The 16,937-nt window shown below is 35.8% G+C and overlaps 2 protein-coding genes across 4 annotated transcripts in view; both read left to right on the top strand.

The window, feature by feature from the left end:
* LOC134846901 (nephrocystin-1-like) overlaps positions 1-5,654 on the top strand; it is a 50,081-nt gene extending 44,427 nt beyond the window's left edge. For both annotated transcript variants that reach the window (XM_063864315.1, XM_063864316.1), the window contains 4 exons: positions 4,141-4,214; positions 4,427-4,471; positions 4,547-4,663; positions 5,277-5,654. In XM_063864315.1, the coding sequence (XP_063720385.1) occupies positions 4,141-4,214; positions 4,427-4,471; positions 4,547-4,663; positions 5,277-5,429 (389 nt within the window). In that variant the 3' untranslated portion in view covers positions 5,430-5,654. The remainder of the gene's footprint in view (positions 1-4,140; positions 4,215-4,426; positions 4,472-4,546; positions 4,664-5,276) is intronic.
* The window catches only part of LOC134846906 (protein arginine N-methyltransferase 1-like), a 443,857-nt gene extending 432,675 nt beyond the window's left edge, over positions 1-11,182 (top strand). Inside the window, exons 2-3 of one of the 2 annotated variants that reach the window (XR_010162834.1) lie at positions 9,464-9,794; positions 10,082-11,182. Coding sequence is in view for 1 of the 2 variants with exons in the window: in XM_063864325.1 (XP_063720395.1) it covers positions 5,839-6,894 (1,056 nt within the window). In the remaining variant the exon portion in view is untranslated. Of the gene's footprint in view, positions 1-5,765; positions 7,103-9,463; positions 9,795-10,081 lie in introns of those variants that run through there. The other variant, XM_063864325.1, reaches the window with a different exon arrangement.
* The last annotated feature ends 5,755 nt before the right edge of the window (positions 11,183-16,937 follow it).

Raw genomic sequence — 16,937 nt, forward strand, 5'->3', positions numbered from 1 at the left:
CTTTTCTATTTTTTTATCACACCACAAAGTTTTTTTAAATGACTAATGACTTATTAAAGAATATGGTCGGAACGTTCTGTCTTATGTGTACAATAACCGGCTATCCTTGTTTTGAATGTTTTTAAGCGAAAAGTCCTAAAAGGTATTTCATTTATTAATTATTTTCAATGCAAGTCTTTAAAATTTGTTTACGCTCAATTTTCAATGTTTGACTTCGGGATTTCAAAATAGTTTGTTAAACGGAAAGCAAGTTACGGTATGCAATAAAAGACGAGCACGTGAAATTAAGGATGACCGGTTGCTTTACAATTAGCACAGAATGCTCCGACCTGATTCGTAAAAACTACAAAAAAAGATCAGCAAAATACTAAGTTCTTCAACTTAGTGTCGTTTCTTGTGCGAGGTGTGACGAGAGAACTATACACACACCTGGAGAAAGTTAATAAATGAGGCACCATTGACAACTGTTTTTGCACAATTATTTTTTTAATGTTTTTTTTGCCAAATGAAGCTTCTAAAACTAATTTTCATTTAGAATTTTTTTTTATAGCCTAAGTGGTTAATTTAACGAACTTTATTGTTGCTTTACTCATTTGCTTTAGTCGCTCGAAACTTGATCAAACTCAAAATATTTGTATTATTCTAATTATCACTGAAAGAACTTTAAAATAATATATCATTCATCCCATTCCGATGATTAGTTGTAGTTCTTGGTTTAGCGTGGAAAAAAATGTCGATTTCAAATCAGTGAAATTATAAATATTACGCCTGGATCAAATTTTTGCTAGGCATGAGAAGTGTCGGAGCAAATATCAGTAATAAATTGTAAATGGTTGATCATTTTATTAATGAAATAGTTCCCCCTCTTCGCCATTAAGCGTTTCATGATATACAATTGAACTATAAATTTCAAATTAAAAAAATTGGACAATGCATCTGATTGGCATGAGCTTTGAGTGTAACTTGTTAGTTTTTTCACCTGTTTTTTAGTAGTTCAGTCTTATCATTAAATGCTTGCTGGACAAAATTACGAACATTTTAAATAACAATACGTTTTTAAGTGTTCATAGATTATCTTTAATAATGTTCCCGTCACTTATCATGCCTTGCCTAAGAATTTTAGATCCGGGAAACTTTCGAATTTCACCAATGTTAAAAGGAGTTTTTTGTGATCGATTTTGTAAAATTTGATCAAGGAGTTTTTTATTCAATGAATTGAAATCCATTTTCAAATTGAGATCCACTTGAACTTGTGAAACTGAAAATCAAGATCTTCAGTATTTTAAAAGATTTCTACACTAAAAATTTATAATTAATAAAATATAAAAATTATCTAAAGACATAAGTAAGTGACAATTTACTTTGTTTAATAAAAGTTAGATAACAAATACAGCAACAATTACACGCAGCAATTAAGTAATTTTCATTTATCCTCTCAGCTATGCTGTAAAAAATCTCAAAAGAGAAGTTCTAATCTTTGGTTAAAATTAGCTCAGCAGTAGAAATTTAACTCCGAACTATAATGGTGGAGCTCAGTTAGAAATATACTAAATAAACAGAATGCGCTTAATGAATGATATCATACCATTTGTCGTGTGATTTGAGCCAAATCGGCAATCAAAACCTGTCATAACCTATATACAAAATCTGTTTGAATAGTCGTCATCAGCTAGCTCCACATCGGCTTTTAGTAGTACCAATTTAAGTTACATTGCTAGAGATAGTTGATTTTTATTGAAATGTGTCAATCACAAAAAACCAAATCCTGGAGTAGAATTTGCATAATTTTACTGACGTTCACTTTTCATTGAGACACCAGCGCAGCAGATTACCGACCAATAGGCCCTAATTTGTAGGAAAGTTGGGTTTGGACTCCGAAATAAGTTTGACGGTGTGATTTGAAACTTTGAACAGTTTCAGGAGACTTCTGTCAAAAATTGCTCTGCCAAATCTGAGAAAAAGGGTTCAATCGAAATAACAGCTGCTTGGATATTTCTCTGCATAGGAGCTTAGCATAACTTTTTGGGGTAAAGTAATTTTGGATATAGAAAAAGTTTGTTTTGATATATTGACGGTTTTTTGAGCTTCTCTGGTTTTTGGAAAACTAAACTGACAATGTACAAAAGTGTGTGCTTAGACAGGCAGCATACGCGAATAGTTGCAGAAGGTAACTCCTAACTGCGAGTTGAAGAGTTTGGCTCGGGAAATTGATAGCTTTTTCTTTAAGTTGTTCACAAGGATCTTCAAAGAAATTGCAGCACAAGCTTTTCTTTGAACCAATGTTTTTCTGGTACACGTTTCGAAGAACCTTGTTTCTTTGTTATTAATTGCAATTAACTTAGTTAATTGGATCAATTCTAGAGATGTGAAGCAAAGGTGGTATTGTTTTGTTGAGTTGTTGAATTCCCCAATTTTTTGTACTAACGCTGAAATTTTTTCCAGCCGATTTTGGCTACCTGAGAGAATACTCAGGGGGTCAAGTAGGAGGTCGATGTGGTCTCAAATTAAAACCCTATTGGTCGGTAATCTGATTCGCAAAAACTCACCCCATAATCTGTCCAAAAAAGTGCACCCCAAAATCTCTCTATCTCTCTCTCCTTAAATGAATTGGAATCAATTGGTTTCAATATTTTAAGAGTAGATCAACGTAGTGAAGACTCTCAAATAGGTCTTATGAATGCTCTAATAATGCTTCTTTGTTATTAATTGCAATTAACTTAGTTAATTGGATCAATTCTAGAGATGTGAAGCAAAGGTGGTATTGTTTTGTTGAGTTGTTGAATTCCCCAATTTTTTGTACTAACGCTGAAATTTTTTCCAGCCGATTTTGGCTACCTGAGAGAATACTCAGGGGGTCAAGTAGGAGGTCGATGTGGTCTCAAATTAAAACCCAATTGGTCGGGAATCTGATTCGCAAAAACTCACCCCATAATTTGTCCAAAAAAGTGCACCCCAAAATCTCTCTCTCTCCTTAAATGAATTGGAATCAATTGGTTTCAATATTTTAAGAGTAGATCAACGTAGTGAAGACTCTCATATAGGTCTTATAAATGCTCTAATAATTACAGAAGAGCATTCAGACATATTAATGCATTTATGAATGCTCATAGGTGTGCGTTGTTTGAGTTCAATTCAAGGTCATTTGTTAAAAATGAGGTAAAATGCGCTCTCAAAATACAAATACGGAAATGGTGCGAAAAAAGGTACAAATATTAGTTTCGAAAGTTGAATTTAAATTTAAGATATCCCAGCGGACCAAAAAATTAACACATTGATCCAGTTTTTTTTCAAATTGGTTTGTTTTTATCAAAATTGTAACAATCATTAATTAATGTTGAAATTGAGGCCAAATTTTTGTTCCGCCTGTCGATACGAAAGGAATGGAATATTTGTGCTCGGAGAGGTTTTTTTTCTTCAGACAAATTTCGTTTTATTTTGTTTTATCTATTTTCATGTTCAGACTTTTTAACTAGCCTTTTTTGACGGAATTTTTAAAATCTTTTGAAAGGTATTGTTAATCTGAGCTCAAATTTGAAAAAATATTTTACCTGTGATCATTTTTTGTAAAGTTATGGGGGTTTAAAGATAGCTATTTCGGCCAATTTGGGACAATAAACGCGAGATATATTTCGCGATATTAAAGCGTAAGCGGAGAGTTTATCCGTCCTAGAAATCGTTTCAATTTTGTTGAAAGAAGCTTATCTGCCATCAATGATTTGTTAAAAGGAGCGAAATCTGTTCTTTTGTACCCATATGACGTGTGGGGTGATGATTTTTATTTAAAAAAAGTCCAACTTAATTTTTTTTTGTTTTATTACATTTAGTTTTTTAATGTTATTACTGCTCACAAAACCTTAAAAGGCAGTCGGAACATTCAGGGCTTCGCCCTGATACGAGCAGTCTTGTTTTTCTTTAAAATTCGAAAGTTGAAGTTTTTTAAAACATGTCGGTATTTTTTTTCTGTTTCCCTGCGTTCATTGACTCTTTTTCAACTTTCTGTTGGCTTGTTTTAATGAGTTTGGATCAATCTTTGCAACTTTCCGAGGAAACGGCTATTCTTTGTTAGGATATTTTTCTACATAAAGTAGACTTCGAGTGTTATCATTGCTCAGTGTTCGTCATGCCCTATTTTTGTTGCAGAACCGATTTCTTCGCCATTCTTGGCTAACTTCCCCGTCGCAATGGACACTCCAGACTTGATCGATTTACTCAGGGTGAGTTCTTTACTACTACTTCGGGTTCCTCGCTGTTAACAAAAAACTTTTTCATATCAGAAAAGAGTACATCTCAGCGTTGTGAATAGTGTTGTGAAGATTTAATGTCGGTTCCATGATCAAGAAGAGCAAGGGATAAAGCGAATATACAATCAGATGTTTTTAAATAAATTTGGTTTCAAAAATCGCCATCAATTGTCTTCATTTTTTAGAGTGAATGGATGGAGTTGGCGAAAAATATGAAACGTGCGGAAAAGGTTGGTTGAACTTGAAACGAATTTGTTTCCAAAGAATTACTTAAAACGGAGATTAATTTCCGGTTGTTGTTCTAGAAAAATCCTGTGTTTCTGCGGAACAGCTTCCACACGTTGTTCCTGCAGACTGTCTATCCTATCATGTACTCCTACGCCTTGCCGAAGTTCGCTCTCAATGACCAAGAATCTCAAAGTGTAAGAATTCTACTCAATTATGAGACGCTGAATGATTTATTATATTTCTACCTTTTACAATCGCACGTGCAATTCTGTCAGGCTTTAGAACTTTTCTGCTGCTTATTTTCATCTAAACAGGCGTATTTATAAAATGACCATTATGTCTTACTCTTTCGCATATGGTACATTAAATAAATATCCAATCGATTAGAGTAAAGCTGGGTTTAAATACATGCATTTAAGTATTTGGTAGGTGAAAAGCAAAGCGTTGATGTCTTTTTGAAGCGTCGTTAACGCCTGTTCAGTTGAACTTAAAAGATCCATGCTGATGGTTCTTAAGTTCATGATTTGAGATTGATGTTTTTGTTTCTCGGGTTCTTTTTCCTTCCCCCCCCCCCCTCCCCCCACCTCACTCAAACATGAACTTTATGGTATAACGAGTGGTTTTACAAGGTTTATTATGAAGACCAAATATGCTTGTTATGGCCTAATTATTCTGCATGCCAATTTTCACGACAATCGGACAAAGTGAACGGCAACTTCAAGTATAAAAACTTGCAGGTGGGGGGAAAAGGAAAAAGAGCCGTTTCTCGAAATGCGAATTTGAGTTATTTTATTTATCGTGTTATAGGAGCGGTGGAGATTGATCAATGAGTTGGCAGCAGATACTAAGAAACACCCAATAGCTACTTCCGTCACAATCCAGTACAAACCTTTCCTATTGCAAGAGACAGTGGTGGATGTCATCAACCCATACATCGCCTCACAAGTTGCAGTGGCATGAGAAACCCGCGTGAAGACAAGGTCTTCAGCTGGCTAAATGAAAAATTATGCAAAATTGAGATATCGTGCGTTAATTGTAAAAATGGAAAATGAGCTAAACAGATTTACCAATAAGATTCTGTATATTTTGTAAATAATGCATCTCTTTCATTGTAAATATAGTCAAATTTTTGTAAAACAGATTTTTTTATTTATGCACATGAAAAGTACAGATTTTTTGAATTTTTTTTGTCGTTTTTATTTTTTTTTATTGGATACCGATGACTGAGGCTACTGAATCAGACCGCTGATAAGTTCTCAAAATCATCAAAAGTGTTCAGTTTGGTTTTGTTTTCAGAATTGATTGAAATCTGCTATCTGTTTTGTTGATTTTTGGTCACATTCTCAAAATTGCGAAGATAGTGAAGACAATGCCTGAGCCGCAGAGCGTGAATGGAGACCACGGACCCCCAGCTGCAAAGATGCAAGCAGTTTCCCTCTCAGAAATGACGTCAGAAGACTACTTCGAGGACTCGTACGCCCATTTCGGCGTGCACGAGGAACACCTCAAAGACGAAGTGAGAGCGCTGACCTATAAAAATGCAATCATGTACAACAAGCATCTCTTCGAAGGAAAGATTGTTCTTGACGTTGGCTGTGGATTAGGGCTGCTGTCGCTATTTGCGGCTAAAGCGGGTGCCAAACATGTGTACGGAGTTGACATGTCAAACATTCTAGATCATGCTCGGCAGATAGTTAAAGATAACAAAATGGATGATAAAATTACGATGATAAAGGGCAAAATTGAAGACGTTCAGTTGCCAGTGGAGAAAGTAGACATTATTTTGTCAGAATGGATGGGCTTCTGTCTCTTCTATGACTCGACGCTTCCGGCTGTTCTCTATGCCAGAGACAAGTATCTCAAGCCAGATGGTCTGATGTTTCCAGACCGGGCCTCATTGTACTTAACAGCGATTGAAGATAAGAGTTACAAGGACCAGAAAATACACTGGTGGTCATCGGTTTATGGCTTCAACATGACGAGTATCCGAGATACTGCCCTCCAGGAACCCTTAGTTGATGTCGTGGAACCACAGCAAGTCGTAACAAGTCCTTGTCTTCTTCGAGAGGTAGATCTTTACACTGCCACTCTACGAGAACATTCGGATTTCACAGTTCCGTTTAATTTGTTGATGAAGCAAAACGACAACGTACACGCATTTGTAGCATTCTTCAATGTTGAGTTCACGAAATGTCACAAGAGAACTGGATTTACGACTAGTCCAGAAGCGAACTACACTCACTGGAAGCAAACTGTGTTCTATTTGACGGATTTTCTGACTGCTAAAAAAGGTGAAGAGATTTGTGGAGTGTTTGGGATTAAACAGAACCCGAAAAATTCGAAAGAGGTTGATTATCAACTGGATCTGGACTTCACTGGAGAAATTTCGACCTTGAAAGAATCGCTGACATTCAAAATGCGCTGATTGATGTTTTACAATACTATTAATTGCCTCGACTAACGCATGGGGAATTTTTTTGGAAATTGAAGGTAAAATTTGAATGAGAGCTCATTGTTCCTTCGTAAACTAAGCTCAGAGATATACCCAAAATTTTGATAACACCTCGACAAGTATTTACAAGTATTGATTTAGTTTCAATACGGGTAGTTTTTATGTTATAATAAGGCCCCAATGATCCAAGTCGATGCAATTCTGTTTATTTATGTTTCTTTTTTTTATTGTTACCTTTGAAGTTTCATTTCTGATTGCTAATATTGAAACTCATTTTTGACTTGTCTCTAGTTAATTTTAGTCGGTCAGCCTCCTCATTTTGAAAAATGCCATCAAATGGAGTCAACGGATTTTAAATGTTCTTCAAGGTCATCTCAATCTGCTGATCCGATTTAGTTGGAACTTTTTTTGCTATTATCAGTTACGCGAACGGTGAGCAAATCGAGGATTATCAAAGGCTCTGATTTCTGGGGGTTTAATTCGAGGTATTTCAAATCTCTAGGTGGATGTTCTATAATGGTTAGGTCTTGATGGTTTTTTTCAGCAAATAACTTTTCACGTTCAAATTTGATTTTCGCGTTTTGCCTTTCAATTTGTTTCAAATTCAGTTTTTTTCTTTCCTAAAATGAAAAACTCCACTATCGAACCGCAAAAGAGTAAAGGTCACAACAAAACGCGATCAGCTTCTTGTTTGGAAAGTGAGTTTTATTTTTAAGATTAATGAACGTAGTGAAGTCTTTTATATGCGTATTGCTGTTTTTTTTCAGGAAAACTCTTAAAAGTCTCTTATGAGTACAATGTGCATTCATACATATTGATGCATTGATGAATGCACTTAAATGTATAAGCATTTTTTGAATTCAATTAAAATTCATCTGCTGAAAGTGACGTAAAAAGCACTCTCTAAATAAGAATGTGGAAATGGCGCGAAAAAACGTGAACGATTTCTAGTTTCGAAAGTGGAATTTAATTTTTAGGTTTCCAGCGGAATAAAAACTTTACCTATTGATCCAGTTTTCTCTAGTTGAATTCTTGTTATCAAAAAAGAGCCGGTCCTAAAATGTTCTAGAAATTCAAAGAGCTTGAAAGGCATCTATTTTTTTCTTTGAAATTCGAAAGTTGAGATTGTTTTCAAGAAAGTCAGTGTTTTTTTTGTTTACTTGCGTTCATTACTCTTTTCTAATCTTCGATTGGCTATGTTTTAAATTTTTCGGCGAATTAAAAATAGTGCATGTTGGTCTATTTTTCTCAAATTGGGTGAATTTTATCAAAAAGATGTCAATTGTAAATGGTTGAAATTAAAAGCGCTTAAAGGCCATAATTTTTTCCCTAGAAATTGTAAAGTTTTTTCAAACAACAAGCAAGTTTTTTTGTTTCCTTGCATTAACTGAGTATTTGTCAACTGTATGCTGGCTATGTTTCAATTGTTAGTGTCAACGAAAGCAGTGAAGACTCCCAGAAAGGTCGGAAAGGTTTTTTCAGGAAAATTTCGACGAATATGTTCACGCGCAATTCGATTTCTTGCGTTTTGATTTTGACTTTGATTTTTTTGAAATTCATTTTTTATTTGCTAAAAAGAAGTCAAACTCTAAGCGCTTCAATGCGATATTGAAATTGGCATAAAGGAAATTGAAGTGATTTCAACTTCGAATTTTGATTTCAATTTCTAAATTGCCCATTGTTGTTGCTCGGTGAAAGATTTTCAAGTGTATTTTGAGGCTGTTTATGAACGTCATCTGATACCACCATGAAGTTTTTGTAGCTGTAATTTTTCCAATTTTTCTATTTAAATTTTCAAGTAATTTTTTTAACTGAATTTTTCAGAATTTATTTGACTGTCTTTTTTCCACTGACTATTTTGAAGCTCAATGTGTAGCGCAATTCGAAGTCTAAAAGCTATTTCAATATTGGCTGCTAGGTTCCGCAACAGGTCTTCATCAAAATGAGTTTCAGTTTGAAACAAATATTTAATCATTTAGGGTGTTGTTATTTTTGGCGTTTTGGAGTTTGTAGATTTGTGTGTCGCAAGTGGTGAGAAGCTCAGCTTCACCTCTATGCAAAAAATACAACATTTGATGGTGTGGGGATTGGGAACGTGTACAAAATTACCTACTGATATAATTTTCTCGAATTGGGTCAGTTTTAGCCAAAAAGTGTCAATCTAAAAATTCATAAAGCTTTCAGGTGGTTTATTTTTTATACTACAAAGTTTCTTATAGTATATGGAAGAATTGTCTTATGGTCTTTGTTAAATGCCTCGGGGCATAAGTTCACCAGCAAAAGCACCAGTTGTTGAATCGATAAAACAGCAGTACGAAAATCTTGACTTGTGTCAGCGTGTTGAATCACCCAATTTTTTGAGCATTCGAAAACCAATTTTTAGCCGAATCGGCTTATTATGTACGCCAATTACATCTGAGCATCGATTTGTATTATGCAATGTACTAATTTTATTGTTTCGATAGGCATAACACTTAGTTGCATATAATAATTACATATCGAGCTCTGAGGTGGTCATGATGTTGAACTAAATTATTTTAAGATGACGAATGAGTCTGGGGACATAGAAACAGACCATTGTAAACCGGCAACCGTTTTTGGGGCTACATTTGCCGATGAAAAAGGCCAGACATTTTATCATTTTGTATCAGAAGATGAATGCTATATCGAGATTGCAGACTCCAGAAATTCTGAACAGAACGAAGATAACAGCAGCTGGGCTTCTGTGAAAATGATATTTGATCATTTTCAATACATGAAAGATGAAAGAATCTTCTATGGTCAAATAGTTCCTCCGCAGGAAAACTCGGATGAGAACAGTGAATTTTGGGTTTATGAAATGCAGTTTTCTGAAGATTTCAGGGAGATTTCAAGCAAGTTTAGTAATAATTGAATTTTGTATGAGTTATTTCCTTACACAAATCTGAAAGGTGTGTTAAAAGCATACGAGAAAAAAAAGAAAAGTTGTACAGAAAATAGGATTTCTGTGTTTTAGTGGTTTGAGGAGCAATTATTTAATGAAATTCTGCAAGAAGTTAACAATACAAGAGCTCTACTCAGGTTAAGGACAGTTAACATGCAATCTTCCATCGAGACTTGAAAACTTGGCAAATATGCTGCAAAATAGTAATTGTTTGAAATCTTCCGGACGATATATTAGTTCAATTGAACGTGGTAAGTGTCAGGTGTATTCAGACTCAGCCAAAACTCATTTGAAAGCTGAATACAAATACGGATCCGATCTCAAGTACAAATGCTATACTTTAAAATCAAACGATCAACAAGTGGAAAAGTTTCGGCGAACTCATTCTTTGATCTGTCCTATCTGCTTTGACTCTTTAATGTCGCCCTGTGAAACTCCGTGCGGGCATTTTTTCTGCAAAAGTTGTATTATTGCTGTTCTTCTGTCAGAAAATAAAACTTGTCCCTATTGTCGGACTCCGATTAACGCTTATGTCTTGAAGATCGTTGAAAGCGGCGAGTTTTTGCTGAAAAGGGCTAACAAAATTGAGGGCAGTGTTTATATTCAAGGCGGAACTCTCGGTTTGGCATCCTATCATTTTGACTCTGTGCCTGACAATTGTTACATTTCTTACGAGAGTGATCGGTGTAAGTTCTGGCCCAGTTTGGCAAACGGTGAACGACCTCCGGAGAAAAAGTATTTCATAAATTGCGAATTGAATGAAGAAGCGAGAACTTTTAGAGGAGATATAGAGTGGCATCCAACCGACTGGCAAGGTGATGCATTGTGGCGCTATGAAATGTACTTCTCAGAAGACTACGAATTCATTTCAGGGGGTCAAGTTGTAGCGTATGATGCTGTTGAAAATGGGAACGTGAAGGAAACTCACACCTTCGGTATTAATTTACACTACAAAAGATACGCGGAAAACAATCTGCTGTTAATGTAGCAGCAGATTTAAATAACCAATGAACCGGGGCTTATAAAAGAATGAGGCTGAAATAGTTTCTTAGTCTGACTTAGAGAGATATTAGCTGTTAGAATTCTTTGATTGAATTGGTCTACTAGGTCCTCAGACTTTTAAAAATGAGGTAATTCAAAAAGATTGATTCTTTATTTGAAGTTTTTGTAAATTACTATTGAAAATATATCAAGTTATATTTTTATACAGATTTTTTTGAATTCAAAATGTATCGCAAAACAACGCCACCATTGATGAGAACATTATCTTCCCTGTATTAAACATATTCAGGAAAGCAAACGCTTTTCGTTGTATTACGAGTTCGCTTTTACCAACCGTAGTCGCACGTTTTTGTGTTTCTTATGTTCGTTTTTATTACAATTTAAAAATACAATCCGGCGCTAAAATACAATTTATGCGGAGGATATAAACTTAGGCTAATGTAGTTTTTTATCATCTAAATTATCGACGCCGTAAGCTCAAAATTAAAAAAATACCTGCGTTTGTTTTTCGTAAAGTTATTAGTATTTGAAATTGACAGTTTGGTATAATTAACGGTGCAAGATTTTTGTCAAGTTTGACATAAAGAGGTTTTTTATAACGTGACACTCTTTGCCCGGCACACATTTTTTTGATCAAGATTTCAGCGTTTTTCTGTTCGTCTTGAAATTTTTCTATGAGTTTGGGAAATGATGGGTGCTTGCCATTCACGAGTTTGACGAAGTTGCTATTCCAACCTTCAACAGCATTGTTGGTTCTGGGTCGCCCGGTTATTACACGTTGATGACAACTCCAGCTGTCAACGTCAAATCTGGGGTTTTGACGAGTTCCATTTGCCGCCGAGAGCCGACCAACGTAATTGTCCTCAAAGTAATTGAAGATTGGGTGGGCTGTCTCAGGGCATGTCTTCTGAAGAGTTTCAAAAGTAGTAGAAACATTACTTACAGGCAGGAAAGCGATACTCAGCAGCATTCGGACATGCTCTCGGATTTCCAGATCTAGTCTGTAGTTGTTTGTGTTTCCAGTAGTCTGAATGTGACGCCAGACGCTTTGGCTCAAATGGAAATAACAGTATTGAATTTGTACATTTTTGGATACTGAATTGAACGCATTTTTGACCGCTATTTCGAAATCAATGGTGGCTCGTTTAGGGAATTCAATGTCGAAGCAGCTCAAAAGTCGAAAATACGTTTCTTCTTTCTTGTCTGGAAGCAATGCATACACAATAGGAATCAGAATTCCCTCGACTGAAGCGTGGATGGTGTATATCTGAAAAAACACAGTCGGGGCCGTAGAAAAGGTGCCATCGCAGAACCAATCATCAGCGCCACTGAGAATGTCGAGTCCCGGAAGAGTGGTGAAAACCATTATTCGCTTGGTATCATTAGGTCCAGAGTCAAAATGAAGGAAACGCTCGCCGCTGTGTGTCACTTTCAGCAACTCTGGCAGTTCAAAATCAGTTAGGGATTGGGGTTCCTGCATTCTGGGCCGTTTTTCCTGTTTGACTCTATTAATTGTCCTCTGGTTGGCAGAATAGCTCGGGATTACTGCTGCAGTCTCTCTGTTGATGTCTCTTTGTACGGAAAGAATTGTTTGACGGGGTGGCTCATCTGACACAACTGCTCTTGTTTTGAGAGCTGTCCTGAATTTTCGTTTTTCAATATCGGCTGGATCGGGAAAATGACTGTGTTCATTTATGATAGTGACGTTATCTTGGAAAGTGCGCACACGGCCATTGCATTTCGATAAAATACATCGCCACGAAGTTGAGGTGTCTGTTAGAATCCGATGTTTGAAGTATGCGTATGCATCATAAACTAGCATTTCGTTGTTTTTATTTGTCATAAGAATTTCCATTGTCAACACGAACTCGAGAGCAATAACAATGAAATTATGATCTCTCGTGTCTACGTTTGGCAACATTATCAATCAAGCAATAATTGTGTAGGTATGTGTAAATGATTTGAGTCCTGTGTTAATTTCGTCTCTAATATGCTAGGCGAAGTAATTTCTGGTCTAAGTGCTCAGTTGCGTGGCCTTATCGATTTAATCCTTCCTATTGAGAGCTTATCAAATTAATCCGGTCATTAACTAGTGTGGCAATAGCCTGGACAATTTTGGGACAATTTTGTCTGGGAACCAAATGTCTTGGACACTTTTTGCATTTTGGACTGTTTTTGCCGGGACATAAATGTCTGGGACACAAATGTCCTGACACGATAATTAACGAGCGATCTATTTAAATCTGTTAACTTGTCAGCGGCGATATAAGGCGGAAGAGAAATCATTTCTAATTGCGCTGAGACAAGCTTTTTGGTCTATGATACTTTACAAACCAGAAAGTTATCAGTGTGTTCTTTACACAGCGTGTCTCTGGTAAACAGAGTTTTATTTGTTTTTTCAAGTTTTACATGATACATACTTGAAGTTTTTCTTTAATTTGTGCGAAAGAAAACTTCGATTGCATGAAAACTTGAATTTTTTTTGCATGGTACAAAATATTCCGATAGCATTTCGTTCTCTTTAGGCTTCTATTACGTTCTTTTTGCGTCGTAAAGTTTTAAAAAGTTTTTCAGACACTTGCGACAAGCCAGCGTATTTTAACCCCTGATTAAAAACAATTTTCTCTTGAACTTTTTAGAAGCTAATGACTACAGTTCAATGGACATTTTTCGAGCAATCATAATCATTGGCGTTTTTTTTGTTTTTCAAACAATTATGCAGCAGTAACTTTCGTACAATTTTAAAGTGTAGGAAGGAAGCAATACCAGTAACAAGTAAAAACATTTGAATACTTGAACAAACCAACCAAATAAAAGAAAAATATAATGTCATAATAAGATGAACATAATTTTTTATCGGATTTATGTGAAAACAACATACAAAGTATCTGAAGCTAATTGAATCTGATCATTAAAATTTAAAAAAAATTGAAATTTAACCGCAAGAGTTGCAAAAATAGAGGAAAAATTCCATTAAAACAAAAAAAATACGTTTTTAAAAATCTTAATTTGAAATGCATAAGTTATAACGACAACGTGAAACTATTTACCTTACGAAAAATGAAAACTGAGCAAACATATGAACAGTTTTAACACTTGTTTAACCTAAATTGTTTATCCGAACTTAAACTCAGAATTTTTTGTGACCGTAGTCAAATTGGATCTCCCTAATTTTTTTCTGGCGCTCAGAATAAGGTTTTGTGGAAAAATTTCATAGTTTGTTATCTTGCAAGATCTTGTAATAGATAACTTCCATCTTGTAAGATAACCTCTATCTTCCAAGATAACCCTCATTTAGCAAGATATTGCAAGATAACCTTCATTGATCGACTAGGTCTCGTAACGAAAGTAACAGAATATTTGTGCTCGGGGTGGTTTTATTTTCTTCGGAAACATATTGTTTTATTTTATCAAAATGAAATTTGTCTGAAGAAAAAAGTTGTCTGAGGTTTTATTTTATATCTATTTTTTTTCATGTTTTACTGCTCCATAAACCTTAAAAGGTAGTCGGAATGTTCAAGGCTTCCCCTGATACGAGCAGTCTTGTTTCTGTTGGTGTATACCTAGTAATTCAGCCGGTTTTTTTCTCAATTCATTTTTTAAATTTAACTGCGTGCAGCTTAGTTTCCGCAAGGTTGTTTTTCAAATTATCCTTACCAGCTTGTCTAATCTTTTCTGAAATAAAATTGTACGCAGTTGTTAGTTCTGAATCGGTATGCTGATTAGCCTGCACGTGTGTTCTAAACAATATTTGTAGTTTTTGTGTATTTTGTTAGTTTGCCTTGAATTTAGAGCATTGAGTTCGGCAATGAAGTCTCGCTTTCACTTCAACAACAAATGTCCGCCAAAAAGAAGAAACAATTTAGCTAAATTTGTTAACCTTGTTGTCGGAAACGGAACAAAAATACATCTCAAACAGATTTGAAGATGAAAGTATCAAGTATCCGTAAACTAAAAGCTGCAGGATACATAAAATTCACTGGGTTCGACTTCAAAAAATTGAATTTTTCCAAATTGCGTTGAAAACCAAGCAATCTAAAAGCAAGAGAAGCTAAAAATATTAAGTAGAGTCGGTTACTAAAAGTTTTCGATTTTTTGGCGAACAAGCATGACCAATGGGACTGTAATACGACACCACACATGACGCCCTACGAGATTTCTTTGTGGTAATCCAAATGGGAAATGAACAATCGCCCTACGCTGTAGTGTCGGTCGTAAAAAACTCACTTTGACCTTATACAATTTGGAAAAAAATATCTTTAATGATTGAACCCAGTAGTAGATAGTAGGTTTTCTAGAAGCTGCAAGTTGATGAACTTTATCTGATTTCACCTGACAATCTCTGTTAACTGTTTTTATAACTAATCTGGCCACAAAGCGGGAAGGAATTTTATATTCATTTATCTTTTAAGTTTCTTTTTCCGCGCAAAATCAGTAACCACCTGGGTTCAATATAAAATATGAATATAAAGATTATCTAAAATTGCAATTGCTTTATTTTGATACTGAACTTACTCGGGTGTAAAGAATAAAGATCACGCTAAATGATGTGAATTGGATGCTTTTTTGTTTGAAAGATATTCACTCAATTTTGATTTATGAAGCCTATTTCGACGGATGTCTGAAAGTTGCCATTAATGGAGCTGGATCTCTATCACGAGCACTTCTCGTGGGTTTTTGAGATGTGCACTTCTAGAATCGGTGTTTCTACTGTGAAGTCAACTAATAGTAAATTCGCTGTGGACAGCGTTACCTTGCTTTTATAGATTTTAGAATTGTACGCTACGATAGTTTAAAAGCAGTTGAGTGATTATTAGCCTAAGATGAACGAATCAGAACCATCAAAATTTAGAGAAAGTTAAGGTTTTAACGTCATTATTGATACTTTCCCAAAAACCGATATTTAAATTTTTGAATGCATGTAGCAGCATTCTCGACCCTCACATGACCCTACATAGCACTAATAAGATCTGCACGAAGTCGGTCCACTACGAGGCTACAACGCCCCGAGATGTCAGAAAATCCAGCTTATGCTCATGTATTAAGATAGGCTATAAAAAGTTCTAGGGACACCCGGCAACACAGCGAGAGGAACTTTTAATGCCAATCATCCTCGTGGTTCTATTAGGAAACACATGCAACCGTATTAGACCAGGAGAAAAACTTACTGATATACAGCGCTGACAAATGCCCCAAGTTAATAGTCCGCATCTCGGACTTACGGAAGACGTTTCTCGGCCCCCACTGAACGCAGGGAGTCACAATTTTTGCTATATGATAGATAAAGCAAGATACGCATCGAGTGTCAACACCTGAACGAAATCTGACGATTGGACCTGAAGTTATTAACAATTGGAAAAATACACTTAGACTGGAAGTGGGAAATTTAAACCAAATATTGAGCAAGGGTATATTGATTTTATGGCGGCAATAGACACAAGAACCCAACCTCGAAAAAGAATCCCAAAAAACCTGAACCCCTGCGACGACCCCTTCCGGTGTTCCAAGCCCTCCCACGGGAAATGTGATCACGTTGCACGAAAACCCCGAGATAAACACAGGAAAGTGGCGTATTCCCCAGCCTCAACCCGTTCGAATCGGAATCGTTCACTTTAATAATAAGTGGGAGGGAACTTATCTAATGGGAAATGAAGCAGAAGCTGAAAAGGATATAGTTTTTACCTTGCAGTATTGGATTGAACAAGAGTGCACTTGGCAAACATTGAGTCCAATTTAGCTTGGCGAATGTGCTATTAATAGAATTACGATTAGACCACAGAAAAGTTATCGCACGACAATTAGCTCATGCATACGCAGGAAAAGGGTATTAGGACCCTAAAATTTTTTGACAGGACAAGATAATCTATTAGCTTCCGGGTTGTAGCTTATTGACTAAATTGGACCCCGAGGAAAGGAACGGCTCGCCCCCAGGAGCTAGATAGTTGGATTTAGAATAAGTTACTTAATAAATTTTTGGGAAGGTTACGGGCTGGTATTTCCCCCTGAATGTTTTTTTCGCCTGGCCATGGAAGAAAGTAAAAGATATGGGATAATTAGATAAAATATTCGGGAGATTGAATAATTAAACATA

Source organism: Symsagittifera roscoffensis, chromosome 5 (assembly GCF_963678635.1).
Source record: "Symsagittifera roscoffensis chromosome 5, txSymRosc1.1, whole genome shotgun sequence".
Lineage (NCBI taxonomy): Eukaryota > Metazoa > Xenacoelomorpha > Acoela > Convolutidae > Symsagittifera > Symsagittifera roscoffensis.